The 17,143-nt window shown below is 37.1% G+C and overlaps 2 protein-coding genes across 3 annotated transcripts in view; one reads left to right on the plus strand and one right to left on the minus strand.

Moving 5' to 3' along the window:
- Nucleotides 1-6,308, minus strand: part of LOC127629839 (NADPH--cytochrome P450 reductase-like) — a 50,530-nt gene extending 44,222 nt beyond the window's left edge. Inside the window, exons 1-3 of one of the 2 annotated variants that reach the window (XM_052107111.1) lie at nucleotides 6,262-6,303; nucleotides 4,304-4,768; nucleotides 3,920-4,071 (exon numbers count right to left, since the gene is read on the minus strand). In XM_052107111.1, coding sequence (XP_051963071.1) covers nucleotides 3,920-4,062 — 143 coding nt within the window. In that variant the 5' untranslated portion in view covers nucleotides 4,063-4,071; nucleotides 4,304-4,768; nucleotides 6,262-6,303. Of the gene's footprint in view, nucleotides 1-3,919; nucleotides 4,072-4,303; nucleotides 4,769-6,261 lie in introns of both variants that reach the window. The other variant, XM_052107112.1, reaches the window with a different exon arrangement.
- A 4,120-nt stretch (nucleotides 6,309-10,428) lies between these two features.
- On the plus strand, nucleotides 10,429-15,563 carry LOC127629844 (ribosome maturation protein SBDS-like). Its single transcript, XM_052107121.1, has 5 exons — nucleotides 10,429-10,606; nucleotides 11,117-11,243; nucleotides 11,339-11,539; nucleotides 11,885-12,049; nucleotides 14,999-15,563. The coding sequence occupies exons 1-5, from the start codon at nucleotides 10,479-10,481 to the stop codon at nucleotides 15,125-15,127; spliced, it is 750 nt and encodes a 249-aa protein (XP_051963081.1). The 5' UTR covers nucleotides 10,429-10,478; the 3' UTR covers nucleotides 15,128-15,563.
- The last annotated feature ends 1,580 nt before the right edge of the window (nucleotides 15,564-17,143 follow it).

The following is a 17,143-nucleotide window of genomic DNA, read 5'->3' on the forward strand; positions in this document are numbered from 1 at the left end:
AATGCTTTTTTACCCACTTTTTTATTTGTTAGCATTGGTCACTTTTGCTAACAATAGCTTTGAATCGGATAAATCAAATTAGATAGGTCTGCTACTTCCATTCAGTTTTTAAACTACATGGGCAGAAGAATGTGGACATCCTCTTGTTATAGAGAACAGAAAATAGTAGAAAGAGCTGTGTATTTCTGATATTAGTGAGAGTTATAAACAAAGTGCTAAATTATCCTCCATTCATGAGGAAGCTCTACAGTTCCTTATCTAATGTCTAAAGACTCAGCAGTGGCAATAATATCTGGCATTGAGACCAATGACACTATTCAAGGCTAAAACACTCCATTAGCCAACAATAAACATTCCCCGATCAACTCCAATGCCAGCAGTATGAACTATGGCCCAGGAAAACAAAAACAGTTGTCAGGTGGACTGAACCGTTTCAACAAGAAGACAATGATGAGATATTATCTGTCAATTTAGCCTTTTTACTCCCCTTAAGACAACGTTTATACTCAGTAATTGTGGAACTGACAGGTAACAAGCAGGTGGGTGAATCTCATGAAGAAATGCCTCATCCCAAAATAAGAAGAAAAAAAATGAAGAAACTGTTCTTTGCATAATGCAAATGAAGCCTATTTTGTGGGCCATTTAGATTTTTTGCATTGTGATAGCACATCCCTCCGATTCTCATGACTGTAATGCAACACAGTAATGAGAATCCTCCTGTGCAGACACAAAAAAAATTATCAGTCTAAATGCTACCATAAAATACTATTTAAAACTGTACTCAACTGAATTTATTACTTAATGAGAATGAGATTTTTGTTTTACAGTAGGCCACTAGTAGGTGTCCAACCCTCTACTTAAAATTCCATACACATTTACAGAAAATATGAAACCTAAAAATGAAAATAGAATTCCACTTCTAACATTTAAGTGCTAATACCACTATAATGTATGAAGATTATTATTCTTCAATATGTATAGTCTTTGTTGAAGTTAAAATATTTCATAATGTATTACATTTGCTTATATGCATAATATGTTCTATTTACATTTAGTATACATTGAAATGTACAACAAGTGCCAAAATGTGTGTTTTCAGTTGAGCGCACATTAACAAGTCCACATCCGGCGCTATCTGTGACTAGTGTGATTTTTTTTATCAATATAATTCTAGAGAGATCTTGGGTAAATGACACGGCACAATGTGTGACAATGTCAGACTACTGTACACAAAACACATTGTACCCAAGATTTTGGTCCCAATCTTCTTGATTCACAGCACTTATGGGTTTTTTTTTTATCTCGTGCATGACTGGGACACAACATTTCTGACACTGCCAGAATGTCAATTCAACGATTCAACGTGCCATCCATTAGGGCAAATTAAATCACATTTTCATGCAGGACTGTTTGCAGCACACACCGCAAAAGATACAAATGTTTAATCTTTCTGCGGCTGCCCATGTCATTGACGGAACGCAAGTGACTGTAATCAACTGATTGGTTCCTTTCAGAACAGTCCGAAATCACATCCCTATTCTGTGACATTCGCTATAAACAGATTAAATGAATGGAGTGAGGGTTTTCATTCACAGCTAATGTCTGCCCACAAATCACATCTATTTAAGCTATGTTCTATTCGTGGTTAAACTGTTTTATGAAGAAATAACACATTTTATGGAGATACGAAAGCAGTATTAACATAATATATCATAATCGGGGAAGAAGGCCACAACAATGAACTTACTTTGGCAAAGAAAGCCAAACTCGGCAGCGTCCGTTAATTTTATCTTACGCAAGTTCTCTTATGTCTGCTCCGTTTCTGTTGCGAGAAGGTTTGTTTAATGTGAGACTGTCACACTGAGTATAAATATAGTAATGATAATCGATTCATAAAATCCATAATTGATGCATCAAAATTTCTTTGATAGATCGATGCACCCCTAAACTTTATGGTAAAAAGGTATTAAATACACATCTGTTTCTCACCCAGGCCTACCTTATCGTTTCAGAAGACATGGATTTAACCACTGGAGTCATGTAGATTACTTTTATGTGTTTTTTGAGCTTCAAAGTTCTGGCCTTTATTCACTGCATTGTATGGACCAAGATTCTAAAAATCTTTGTTTGTGTTCTGCAGAAAAAAGAAAGTCTTACACATCTGGCAAGGCATGAGGGTGAGTAAATAAGTAGGGCAATTTAATTTTGGGGTGAACTATCCTTTAATGTGTAACTGTTCTTAAATCATGCATGATTTCATTTAAGCAAGTATATGATTCAACCAGGCACAAACATTTCTTATTCTAATGCCCTCCACTCCTCATATGGACTAATATGCCTTGATCACTCTGGAGCCCACACATCTTGCTCACTCCCTCTTTGAACTGTTGCCCTCTGGACGGAGCTACAGAACAGTTTTTACCCTCAGGCCATTTTCCTCATGAACAATTAAACTGCCTCAGAACTCCCCCATAGTGCAATAATGTAAATACATATCTAATGTACATATGTAAATTCACATATTTAATTCAATAACTGTACATACCCAAACCTTGCACATATATTACCACATGCCATTCTGTTATACATCCTATTATTTGTGTCAGTTTATACTCTTGCCTCGTTTTATATTCTGTGTCTCACTAACTTCGTTACAATCCAAGGATTTTTTGCGCCTCAAAATAAAGCTGATGGAAATGAAAATTAAAGTGTCGAAATAATATTTTTCCATTTAACTCTAGCACATAAACTCTATGTTGATACATCAAATGTCGTGAAAACTGGTTTGGAAACACTTTGTCGAGAAAATTGGCAATAATGCTAAAATGTAGTGTCACGTGACAGAATTTGCCCCAATCGTTAGCCTGTGTTAATCATGATGACAGTATACATCCTAAAAAACTGTTTATTGTACGTGATTATGGATTGATTTTAACGGCATATAGATCTGATGCTGCAAACACACACTTCCATGAGTGCCAACACAAATATCTCATTCATGCTTTTTTAACACTAGCCCAATTCTGACATTATTGTTTAGTTTACTTTTAAATAATGCTGGCAAAATTCCCTGTATTAAATTAAATAAATTACCAAATTAATAAAGCATACAATTAAAAAGATTTTTAGACCTATATATGCCTTTTCTTTACACATTTAAATTTGCCTGACCCTGTTCTGTAGATGAAAAGTCAGTTGAATGACATTCTCAGAATGTTCTGGACTATTTTTCCAGTGAGTTCACTTTCAGAAAACGAGCTTTTGAACATTTTAAAACATTTAAATATTTTAAATCTAACCCTCTTCACATCGGATTGCATTTGCTGTGCTTCTTCAGAAAATGTAAATTGCATTATGATGCTAAAATAAATTTTAGATGACAATCAAGTTCGGTTAGTCGTTAAAAGTTGCTGGACAAATATGCGGGACATACCTTTTTCATTGCAATTCATCCTCTTTTGGTTGCTTTTATTTGTGAAATTAAAATGACAGCAAAATGGCTATTTTCAATTAATTGTCTCAATAATCTCCCCATTTTACCAAAACTTCAGAGGAAAAAATAAGGGACATCTGGGAGGCGAATTAGCGATAAACACACATTTCTGTATGGAAACGGCTTAAGGGCAGATTTCTGTTGAGATAAACCAAAACTTTTTTTAGGCATGATGTCATCACGCACATCAATTTTATCAATAAAATGCCATTTGAATGAAAACAGGCAGAAGACAGCAAATTTTGCAAAAAACGTTTTAGGCATTTTCAATTTATCGATAATAAAATAGCTTGAAAAGTGGATGAAACTAGGCTACTATAATGTTTTGCATGCACTTGTTTCTCCTATCACCCAAAATAATTCCTTATGTGAGAACACTTGGCAATAAAGCCGATTCTGATTTTAATAAACATGCCAGGTACTCACGTGGGCTCAGGAATGGGCTCGGCTTTCTTGCGGAATATCAGCCAGTAGATGAGCAGACCCGCAATGAGCGAGAAGAGGATGATGTCCAGGTTACTGAAGAGGGGCTCATTCTCGTCCATTAGCTCCGGCTGAGTGTCGGCCATATCGGAGCACTACATGATAGTGAAAACACCTCTGGTTAGCACTGTAATGTTGTGATTTTCTAGAAAATCTACATGCGTTTAATTTTTTTGCTGAATGGTGTAATTTCCAATTTAATAATACATTAAGCATGCATGGGCAATTTTATATCAACTAAATAAAAATCTGAAATAACGGAAGGGCCGGTGAATGGGAGACCGCCATGTAGGACAACAGACATCCCTGTTGCGCTTCATTTCACACCTTCTCCACGGAGCTCTGGTGAGCGTTTACTCGCTCGGCTCAAGATCGTGAGGTGGCGAAGGTCCTATCTGGACTGTCTCAGGGAGATCGGCGAGTCTCAGATTATGCAATCGGGTTCCGCATCCTGGCTGCGCCCTGTGAGTGGAACGATCACGCAAAGTGGGATCGGTTTTTGCATGGGCTTTCTAACGTCATCCAGGACGAAAACAATCCTTTGGATCTGCCTCCACGCTTTGACGATTTGGTGGATCTGGCCATCCGAGTAGATGTCATCAACGCTGCTCTCCACCCACCCAGGTGGCTGGCCATCCAACACAGTCCACCGCTTCGGCCAGTTCACCAGAATCACGGCCCGATGCAGAGCCCATGCAAGTTGGGAGAACTCGGATTTCGCATAAGGAGAAGCAACGATGCCTTTTCAAGGATTATGCTTTCATTGTGCCAGTCTGGTCATTTCTCTGCTTCCTGTCCAGTAAAAGAGCACAACACTCTAATCACTAGAGATCATTCAGCCCAAAGAGAAACACTCTCTGATAACCAAGTCTTGTGACACTGACGCAGGATTGTTCATATGTAATTTAAAGAGAATCACATATCAATATACAAGATACTTTAAACAAGCAGAGGGGAAATCATGCAAGTTAGCTGCTGATTAAAGAATAATCCAACTAAACATGGCATGAAAATAATTTTGGTGAAACAAACTGGTCCATGTCAGTCAACCCATCTATGATCATTTCATCCAATGATATTTGTAATCATTGATAGTGTGTTATACAACAGCAACATTACCTCACAGCCCTGCTTAATAAAATCATTGCCATGTTCAGCCACTATAGCAACTGGTTTCCTATACAAACTCATCAGTGCAGTGATATTCCCTAAAGGGAATATAGTTCCTTAGAATCAAATGGGCAATCTTCATTTTAAATTAAAAGGAAATTAAAAAGGCAAAGAAAAGTGCTGTAGGTCATATACAGGAACTCAGTGTGAAGATGATATCTGTTGCATGGGTTGTACAGCTCTCATTTACCAATCCATTAAACACATATGGGCACTTTTTTAAGCAAACAAAAATAAAAGGTCTATGGTATACACAAATTTGCTATAAAAAGTGCGTTTGGTCATAATAGAGGAACTTGAACTGATGAGCAAAAGAGTTGTGACTGCAAATTGAGGAAGCCTGAGTGTGATCAGAAAACAGACGTCTTGTGACCAACTGTGTTAAAATGACTGGACATATTTTATGCGTCTTAATGAAAAACCATGAACTCAGTCATGCCATGTGATTAAAAAAAACCTGAGAAATCTGCTTTGTCAGCTTTGGACAGAGGAGATTTCAAATATTTTAGTATCAGAGTGAATGACCTTTAATGCTTCAAACTGACATGACACAGCAAACCAACAATATGAGCTTAACAGACAGAATTAGATAATTTAACATTACAGATAGGTGCAAAATTACATTTACATTTTCTTTAATATTTCACTTTACACATCATTCTGAACAATTAGTACACTAACATTGTTGATGCTTGTGAATATTACTTACTACAAACCAACTCATGTAGAAAGCTCATACTAAACAACTAACAGTATATTTGTTTATTTGTTAATGGAAATAAATGCACAAGTGAATTACAAGTAAAATAACATAACTGTGAAAGCATGCTAGTATTGAGCAAACCTTTAAACTCAAAACTGCAGCAAAACTGTACAATCAGAAATAAAACACGCTGTGCACGTGAAGTCGGTTGTGTGCTTTGTTTGTTTCTATAAAACCCAAGAACAACTAAATGAGAAAATAAAAAAAAATAAAAAAAAATAAAAAAATACTTTACCAATGAACACATCATTAAAAGATGATACCTAATAAATTCGTTAATAATATTGTTAAGGTTGATATTAACTCTAAAACTATATTTTTAAAACGATACAAGTTTTAGGAAAGTTCTTACCTGTTCACTTCTACACTGTCAAGCGATTAACGCGATGCGGAAATCAGACGTCACCGCGCAGTCATACACGTTCGACTAGACCATTCTTCTGAGGGGAGGGGGGACGTGATATATTTGCGGACTTTTGATTCTTTTCATGGGTAAATGAAGAAGTATGTATATGATTTTATAGCATTAAATATGTACATAGTTTATCCTTATTTCGATAAGCACAAACTATAAACTATTATTTAAATAGAAGTCCACCTGGTAATGCAGTGGACGAATCTATATGATGGTGTTGTATTGATGTTTCACACGCAAATGCAGCGTGTTAAGGGTGATGGTTGTGCAATCATGGTGATGGTACATCGCGTCCATGAATCTGCAGTAACCTTTCCTTTGTCATGTTCAACGACAAGTCTAGGTTACAAAAATATAACAACTTGAAACAGTAACAGTTCATTAATCTCATCCGTTTGTACATTGAATCAAACATTGATTTCACTGTAGGTTCAGTGGCAGGTTATTACAACTATTTCAAATTCAAACTAACATATAAAGATTTTTGCCATTATATCTGACATCAGAATATAAACAGGCTAAATAATTTTACAAATGACCTGTAGCAGAATGTAGAAATCAGTTATATGGCCCACATTAACTTTTCTTAACCAGACACTTTCAAAATGTATTCCAAATATATAGTACTATCATTGAGTATGTTGACATATGGTAAAATCTTATATAAAAGTTGACCAAAAGAAGCCATCATTTTTTTCTCAAGAGTCAAGCGGTGAGAGATATGATATCTGTGTGACATCATGCATCATCAAATTTAAGATGTTATTTCATGTGTTATCTGAAGCTTCAAGATAAGGCAGTATGAATGAATCAGTGATTAATTGAATTGTACTGAACAAATCCTGTCTTTCTAGAGAAACTTCTGACAAGGGCGTAGATTTGGCTTGAACATAGTGTATGTACTGGATTATTATCTGCCAGTATCTCTGCTTAGTGTCAACACTGGCTTTCATACATTTTTGCTAAGATCACAGTAAACTATATCAGTACAAAACAAACAAAAAAAACTGGCGTTCAATGAATAAATGTGTGTACTCACACATCATAGCAGGTGTAGCTAATATTATATTGTAAATAGGCTATATTTGGCTTGGTTCATAAAAAACTATATTTTTAACATCACTTATAAGTAAAAAATTAAATAAAAAAAAAACTCCCCAAATATATAAAAAATGGACTGAATTGTAACTTATAATTTTTTATTATTTATCGACAATTTTTAGAAAAATATCTCAGCTCTGTAGGTCCATACAATGTGCAAGTGAATGGTGACTAAAATTTTGAAGATCCATAAAGCACATAAAGGCAGCATAAATGTAATCCATAAAACTCTATTGGTTAAATACATATCTTCTGAAGCAATCTAATCTGTTTTGGGTGAGAATAGACCAAAATATAATTAATGTTTTACTGTACATCTTGCTATTGCAGTCTCTTAGCACGATCATAATTTCAAATTTGATTACATGTCCTAGAGCTTGATGCATGCGCAAATTGTTAGATGGCGCTATAGGAAGTGTAATCAAGTTGAAATCACGATGCCAAGATTTATAGTGAAAAAGGAGTTACATTTTGGTCTGTTCTCACCTAAAATCATTAATTGGATCAATTCAGAAGACATGAGATGCGTTCCAAACTGCACACTTCTACAATATTATGCGGCATTTTGCATTGTAAGTAGTGCGAGAAGTATGTTAACATTGAAAATGCAGCAAAAAGAAGTGTTCTTTAAGTACCCGGAAGATGCATTTTTCAGCCGTTAAAACGGAGTGTGGAATGTTGGACATTTCATGCACTCGGAGCATGTGCATAGCGGAAGGGGCGGAGGTACCTGGCTGCACTGCTGGTCTGACAAAATAAAGAATGTTGCAGCTATCGAAACTTATGTGGATAAATCACCTTACAAATGTGAGTGGAATGCTTTACCATCACCTCACAATGTGTGAATATTTACGTTGTTTAAGATACAAGTGTTGAACTGATGTTGGCTAATGTGCTACAGCTAGCAGGAACACATCACATGTGCTTGAAACGTCACTTCCGTCGGCTACTAAATGTCGAATGCTTCTGTGTATTAAAATTTTTTTATGTGTTCCATTTGGTACAATACTTCTTCTTTCAGCTGCTCCCATTAGGGTTTCCACAGCAGAGCATCCGGCGCAGGTTTTACATCAGATGCCCTACCTGATGCAACCCCCAGTGGCTGGGGGACTCTCACTCACACCTACGGGGCAATTTAGAGTCTCCAATTCACTTAACCTACATGTTTTTGGACTTGTGGGGGAAACTGGAGCACCCAGCGGAAACCCATGCGAACACGGGGAGAACATGCAAACTCCACACAGAAAGGCCCAGTTGAGCTGGGACTCGAACCCGCACCTTCTTGCTGTGAGGCAACAGTGCTAACCATTGCATAGTGTATAGCGCAGGGGTGTCAAACTCAGTTCCTGGAGGGCCACAGCCATGCAGAGTTTAGTTCCAGCCCTGCTCCAAAATGCCTTCAGTAATCTTCAAGCCTGAAGTCTTTGATTATCCTCTTGAGGTGTGTTTAATTAGGGTTGGAGCTAAACTCTGCTGGACTGTGGCCCTCCAGGAACCGAGTTTGACACCCCTGGTACAGCGTATAGTGTGTCGTTTGGGACACAGCTATGGATTAAACCACTGGAGTCTTGTATGGATTATTTTATGCTTCCTTTATGTGTTTTTTGGTGCTTGAATGTTTTTAACCCCATTCATTTGAATAGTTTAGTAGACCTACAGAATGGAAATATTCTTAAAAAATCTTCGTTTGTGTTCAGGAGGAGAAAGATTTTCACACACATCTGGGATGGCATATGGGTGAGTAAATAATTAGATAATTAAAATTTTTGGGTGAATTATCCCTTTAAAAGTTTGGAATAATTTACAGATTTTGCTCTTATAGAAAGAAATTGGTACTTTTATTTACCAAAGTGGCATTCAACTGATCCCAATGTATAGTCAGGACAATAATAATGTGAAAAATTACTATTACAATTTGAAAAAAAAATTCAGAACTTCTTAAACTACTTCAGAGTTGTCATAAAACTATCCTCCATGTGCAGCAATGACAGCTTTGCAGATCCTTGTTATTCTAGCTGTCAGTATGACCAGATACTCAGGTGACATTTCACCCCACACTTCCTGTAGCACTTGACATAGATGTGACTGTCTTGTCGGGCACTTCTCACACACCTTACAGTCTAGCTGATGCCACAAAAGCTCAATGGGGTTAAGATCCAGAACACTCTTTTCCAATTATCTGTGTTTCTTTGCGCATTCTAACCTTTTCTTTTTGTTTTTCTGTTTCAAAAGTGTCTTTTTCTTTGCAATTCTTCCCATAAGGCCTACACCCCTGAGTCTACTCTTTACTGTTGTACATGAAACTGGTGTTGAGTGGGTAGAATTCAATGAAGCTGTCAGCGGAGGACATGTGAGGTGTCTATTTCTCAATCTAGAGTCTCTGATGTACTTATCCTCTTGTTTAGTTGCACATCTGGTCTTCCACATCTCTTTCTGTCCTTGTTAGAGACAGTTGTGCTTTGTCTTTGAAGACTGTAGTGTACACCTTTGTATAAAATCTTCAGGTTTTTTGGCAATTTCAAGCATTGTTTAGCTTTCATTCTAGAGAAAGTCGTTTCTTTTAAGTCGTTTCGTTGCTATTTTTGACCTAATACTGACCTTAAGACATGCCAGTCTATTGCACACTGTGGCAACTCAAAAACAAACACAAAGACAATGTTAAGCTTCATTCAACTAACCAAATATCTTTCAACTGTGTTTGATATAATGGCAAGTGATTTTCTAGAACCAAATTATCAGTTTAGCATGATTACTCAAGGATAATGTGTTGGAGTGATGGCTGATAGAAATGGGGCCTGTCTAGACTTGATTAAAAATGACTTTTTTCAAATAGTGATGGTGCTGTTTTTTACATCAGTAAATACATATTTTCAGTGCCAGAAAATATTATTGTGCGTTTAATAACCAAATTGGACGTACAGCCGATAACAGACATGCGTATGTCCTCCAGTCATGTAGATGGCGCTGAATCGTTTTACTTTGTTTACTTTAGTGAGAGACTCGATGAAGAGACACAGCAGAGAAGTTTCACGTTGAACTAAAGGGAGTCAAACATGTCAATATTCACACCAACTAACCAGATCAGATTAACAAATGTCGCCGTCGTGCGAATGAAGAAAGGAGGGAAAAGATTTGAAATAGCCTGTTATAAAAACAAAGTGATGAGTTGGAGATCTGGAGCGTGAGTTAACAATGCGTGAATAACATGCTGCGTATGTGATTTAGAAGTATTAATTTTCATGTTCATGCCTTAGTTTTTTGTTTAATCCGTTATTACATACTATTTTTTGTTTATTAATTAACCTTTAAAAAGCTGCACTGGGATTGTAATTGTATTACGTGACTTTTTTATGGTTGAAGGCCAGTGTGACTGGTATTTCAAGTCAAAGTTTTTATCAAATTCATAAATATACAGCATGCAGAATTAGTTGCAATCAATTCAGTTTAGTTTTCAGATAAGCAAATAATTTTACCATTATCATATAATCAAAATAGAATGATCATTTAGTACAAGATGGCATCATTTCTTAAATTAAGTTAACGTATGCGAGCAAAGCAGCTTGTTTATTTCTATATTAAACTGTCATTCAGAATAAGTTAAATAACACAGTTTTAGTTCTGCAATTTTTGTTTCAATGTATTTTAAACCAGTTGTATTTTTTATTGTTCTTTCTTTAAAAAAAAATAATAGTGAGAAAGACCTCGATGAAGTCCTGCAGACGAACACCGTGTTTGTAAATGTGTCTAAGGGTCAAGTGGCAAAGAAAGATGACCTGAAAGCTTTTGGCACAGAAGATCTGACAGAAATATGCAAACAGGTGAGTTTGCTGTTGTGTGCAGGTTTGGTTTGATCTGAATTGCTTCATCATTCAATTTTTGTTGTTGAATACAAATTGTTTTCATACATTTACAGATTTTATCTAAAGGAGAACTACAGGTATCAGACAAGGAGCGTCACAATCAGCTGGAACAGATGTTTCGAGATATCGCAACAATTGTGGCTGAAAAATGTGTGAATCCTGAGACCAAACGGCCCTACACAGTGAACCTTATAGAGCGAGCGATGAAGGACATTCACTACTCCGTTAAAGCAAACAAAAGCACTAAACAGCAGGTCTGTAGACTGCTTGATCATCTGAGAATGAAGTCTGTGTTTTAATTGTTTGACATCTTGCACTACACATTTGCTTTAGGTCATGCAACAGAAATAAAACTCTTCATAAACATGGAATCATTAGTTTACAAACAATAGTTAACACAATATGTCAATGAACAAGAAGACATTTCTAAATTAGCCAAGATTAATAAATGCTCTACAAGATTATTGTGCATTGTCAGTTCAGGATATCTAATGCAGTAACTAATGTTAACCTGTAGATCCTTACTGCACAATATTACTATAAATATGCCCTTTCAGTGTTGAAGACAGTTTAATGTAGGTCAGTGTCGCCCTCTTCAGGCACTTGAGGTCATCAAACAACTGAAGGAGTCAATTCAGATCCAGAGAGCTCATATGCGGGTACGTGTCGTCTGGCCAGCCAAGGATGGGAAGAGACTGAAAGAAAAGCTCAAATCTTTAATAAAGGTGGTGGAGAGCGAAGACTTTGATGAAGAGCTTGAGATGGTAAGACCCTTCAGGCTCAATTTATTAATTATATATATATTTTTTGATATACAAGGATGTTGTCAAATATAAAGGGTATATTGAGTCCCCCTCAATGTCAATGGAGCACAACAGTCTGGTTCCGGAAGTCCCATCCCATAGACAAACTGATTTTCAAAGATAACAGATAAAACGTAAAAGACAGTCCTACCGTGAGATACAAGGTTTTTCATCTGTAGTGTATACTTCCGTTGAAGCCATCCATCTGCATTCTCAACTTCATTGTTTAAAATGGGTGTTTATTAGTGGAATTCATGGTAAAAAACTACATAATCCATGGTACAGCAGAGAAAGATCCACCAATCAGAGAACCGCGGCCAATGAAACCCGCAAAACGTGCCTCAGAGCGACCTCCCATGACGCACTGTTAATGACGTAATTGAGTCGGTCTCCCTTCACCCTTAAACTACTTCTATTTGTACATATTGGGATATTTTGCAATAAACGCAAAATATTGTTTCTATACTTATAACCAACAACCTAAAATCAATAGTTTTATACATTACCTAGAGCCGTTTGGATAAAAAAAAAAAAAAAAAAGAAGCAGGCTCTTAAAAGCCTGTGATTGGACCATTATTTAAGTGATTCATATGTTTCAGCTGGCAACAATTGTTTTAACGCTAACTGATACAGTGTGTAGCTTCTCATTTCTTCAACAACCATGTCAGAAGACAGATCCCGTGGTCGCGGAAAAGATGTTACTGTGTTTCAGGAGGTGCAGATTATTGGCCTGCATCAAGCAAAGAAAACATCTAAGGAGATTGCTGGAAATGGGTTAAGAACTGTCCAACGGATTATTAAAACCTGGAAGGATAGTGGTGAACCATCAGCTTTACGGAAGAAATGCGGTCGGAAAAAATCTTGAATGATAGTGGTTGGAGATCACTAAAACTCTTGAAGTCACATCATAATAAATGACAGTTGAACTCACAGCTATGTTTAATAGTGAAAGTAAGAGCATTTCCACTCCCACAATGTGACGAGAATTTATAGGTTTGGAACTAAACAGCTGTGTGGCCACAAGAAAGACACTTGTTAGTGAGGCTAATCGGAAAAACGACTTCAGTTTGCTAGAGACCATAAAGATTGGACTGTGGAGCAATGGAAAAAGGTCATGTTGTCTGTTGAGTCCAGATATACCCTATTCTAAAGCAATGCGCTTGTCAGGGTAAGAAGGGAAGTGCATGAAGCGATGCTCCCATCATGCATAGAGTCCACTGTACAAGCCTCTGGATTAGTGTTATAATCTGGGGTTGCTTCAATTGGTCAGGTCGAGGCTCAGCAACGTTATGCAGCAATAAAATGAAATCAGTCACTACCTGAATGTACAGAATGACCAGGTTATCCATCAATGGATTTTTTCTTCCCTGACGGCACGGGCATATTCCAGGACAACAATGGCAAGATTTATTGTGCTCAAATTGTGAAAGAGTGGTTCAGGGAGCTAGAGGAATCATTTTCACTCATGAACTGGCCACCACAGAGTCCTGACATTAACCCCAAAGTCTTTGGGATGTGCTGGAGAAGACTTTACGGAGTGGTTCGACTCCCTAGCCGTGAAAAGAGCTCGGCTAAAAATGAATGGAAATAAATGTTGCAAAACAATTGTTGTCGAAACAACGTCATAACGAATGCTGCCATAATCAAAGCTAAAGGTGGTCCAACTAAATATTAGAGTGTGCAACTTTTTTTTTGGCCAGGAAGTATATTCCCATAGTTTTTTATTCAATGACATCATTCGAAATGCTTCATGGGATTGTAGTCTGTGCCCTCAGGGAAGACGGTAACTACTTTTTTGTCTTTGCGTCTGATTTTCAAATACCTTTTTTCTTCAAAACAAAGTTTGTGGTGTTGTGATTCTCCTCAGAGCTGGTTGGTTTGGTTCATGGATCACAACTTTTTTATTTAAGGATTTGATTGAAGTCTATGGAAGAAATGAATGGGAAAAATACTTCCGGAACCCAAAGTGGGCGAGCACTGTTGCACTCTATTTTGGCTGGGCCGATACAATCGTCAATATATCGCAATATATTTAAAAAAAAAATTATGTAGGGGCATTGTTTTTTGCACACAAGAGGGCTGGTTATTTATACATATTCGATTAGATTCTGATTCACAAGCTCTCAATTTGATAACGATTTTAGATTCCGATTCATTTGTAATATTCTGGTTATGAATTATTTAAATTCTTTTTACATATTAAAGAAATTCCCTCCCAGCTAATCCTGTTAATTAAACTGGGGAACTTTTAACTTGGTACATTACGAAAAATATACATTTGACCAATTTTATTATTGTTTTATCATTATCAAAGTTTCAAACCAACTTCACCACTGTAATATTTAAACACTTGCAAGTGAAATCGCAAAACAAAACATTCATTGGCTTATCACAGGCATTTTTTATTTCTTGTAGCGTGAAATTTAGTGGGATATGCGAGTGACTTATTTGCATTGTAGAGGGTTGCCGCGCAGAGTAAAAGATTGATCTCTGAATTTTAAAGGAGTCATAATATACCACGCCCCAAAGAAGCAGCGTTGAGCTGATGTATTCCACGCCACAGGAAACATACGGTAAGATGAAGCAAGTAGTATTTGGCTGGTCATTGAGATCTAAACGTACTGTAGCTTTCCACAATGAGGCAGCCCAGCACCATGCAAAATAAAACCACTTTTATTAGGCTGCTGATATAGAAATAAAGACACGTTTCATTAAGTATTCATTTCTTTTGGAGTAAAATGTTTTTAATATGGAAGAAAATGACAAGAGTTCACCTATAATTCAAAATTTAGTACAAAACATAGAACCAACTGAAATGTGCATGGGAACTTCTTTTGGGCACTTAAGTACTTGCGCATGGTTTATTTGAGTTAAGGTACTCCCCTTAATTTGTGTTCCCTCCCCTTTCAGGTGTGTTTGATTGATCCAGGCTGTTTCCGTGAGATTGATGAGCTCATCCGCTGTGAGACTAAAGGAAAGGGAGCTCTGGAGGTGCTCAGTCTCAAAGATGTGGAAGAAGGAGACGAAAGACTAGAATAACCTCTGCATCCTCACCTTCTTCTTTAACTAACAAATTAAAATGTTGCCGATTCATTTTACATGAGCAGTCTTATTTTTGACAAGTTATATATTTTTATTATGGCCTGTCAACGAGCTAAAGCAATTGGAGAACCGCAGATTATTATTACTATTTGCATTTATTGAATGAGGTTTTTTCATAGCTTTTAAAGACTTCAGTAAAAATTCCTAACATATTAAATGAAATACAAAAGTTCAGCTCAATTGCAATAGAGGTTTTTATTTTCTGTGAAAATGGAAGTGATGTGGATGAATAATATAAATTATGTAGTTGTTCTGTAATAATGCTTTATTATTTTAGCATGATTTATTTGTATTTAAAAATTGCCTTTAAATAAGAATGGACTGACAAACTAAAAAGCTCTCCTTAAACATTGTGCCAATTAAAAGTCAAGTACCCAAATGAAATTCTCTTCTCAGTTGTGTTCACACTTTAACCAGTGCAATGGGATACGCCATAGTCGGCGTTGCCATTTAAGTTTTATTTTTGTGCAAGAGAATTGTAAGTCTAGGCATGTGGGTTTGGCAAAATCATGCAATATAAATTAGTTGCTATACATTAGAATACAATAGAAATATAGATAATTTGTGGCTTACATTATTTTGCCAAGTAGCTGCATCCTTAAATATCAGGTATACCTTTATGACATGCTCTTTCAGGACTAAATAGATGTGGGCTGTAGTTATAAATAATGTGAGTTTAATTAATCATACTGATCTACTGACACAAGCTATCATGGCTTGTATTCACTGTAATTGTCAAGGATATGATATTAACTTGCATTGTAGTTTGACATGCACTTTGGTAGCCTCTGCTGGTGGAGTCCCCAAACTGCAAATGCATGGACTGAGTTTAGAGTTTGTGCTAAGAACAGACGTGGGTCTAAAATTGCATTTGGATTTTGTACTCAAGAAAATTGGATGACAATGTGCCTAAAGCCACGGTCACACTACTCTTGGCACTCAATTTCTATTCATATGCATCTGAACGTGGTAGACAGGAAATGCAAGCTCATGCCAATAAATTCCCATTTCCACGTTGCCAAACCTTAATGTCTGACCTTCCTGATGCTCTTGTGAATGAAATGGAGCACATGGAAGTGAATTGACTTCCCAGAATAGTGGAAGCTGTTAAGTTAAGGGAGGAATTAATGCTTTTTGCCATGCTTTTGAAATGAAATGTTCAACAAGACATAAGAGCATTAGTGAGGTCAGGTAATAGGGCCTTGCTTGCTGTCCTAGTTCATCCCCAAAGATGTTCGATAGGACTTCAGGTCAGGTTTTCCACACCAGATTTAGTCAACCATGTCTTATTGACCTCGCTTTGTGAACTGGGAACAGTCATTTTGGAACAGAATAGGTCCTCCATTGGGGAATTGAGATTGGGGAATTTGGAGGCCAGGGAAACACCTTCAACTCTTCATCATGTTTTTCAAACCATTCCTGAACAATGTGTGCTGTGTTGCAGAGTGTATTATCCTGTTGAAAGAGGATAATGCCATCAGGAAATACCGTTTCCATGAAGGGGTGTACCTGGTCTGCAGGAATGTTAAGGTAGGTGGCACATGTGAAATTGATGTCCACATGAATGGCCCGACCCAGGGTTTCCCAACAGAACATTGCCCAGGGCATCACACTACCTCCACTAGCTTGACGTCTTCCCACAGGGCATCCTGGTGCCATCACTTCCCCTGGTAAATGGTGTATACTTACACTGCAGTCCACGTGATATAAAAGAAAACGGGACTCATTGGACCAGGCGACCTTCTTCCACTGCTCCAAGGTCCAGTTTTGATGCTTGTGCGCCCATTTTAGGCATTTTCGATGGTGGACAGGAATCATCATGGCCACTTTGACCAGTCTGCAGTTAAGCAGCCTCATATGCAGCAGAGTGTGATGCAATGTGTTGTGACACATTCCTCCCGAAACCATTATTACAATTTTCTGTGTCTTGTCCCACAGTAGACCACAGTGGTT

The sequence above is a fragment of the Xyrauchen texanus genome, chromosome 36 (assembly GCF_025860055.1).
Source record: "Xyrauchen texanus isolate HMW12.3.18 chromosome 36, RBS_HiC_50CHRs, whole genome shotgun sequence".
NCBI lineage: Eukaryota > Metazoa > Chordata > Actinopteri > Cypriniformes > Catostomidae > Xyrauchen > Xyrauchen texanus.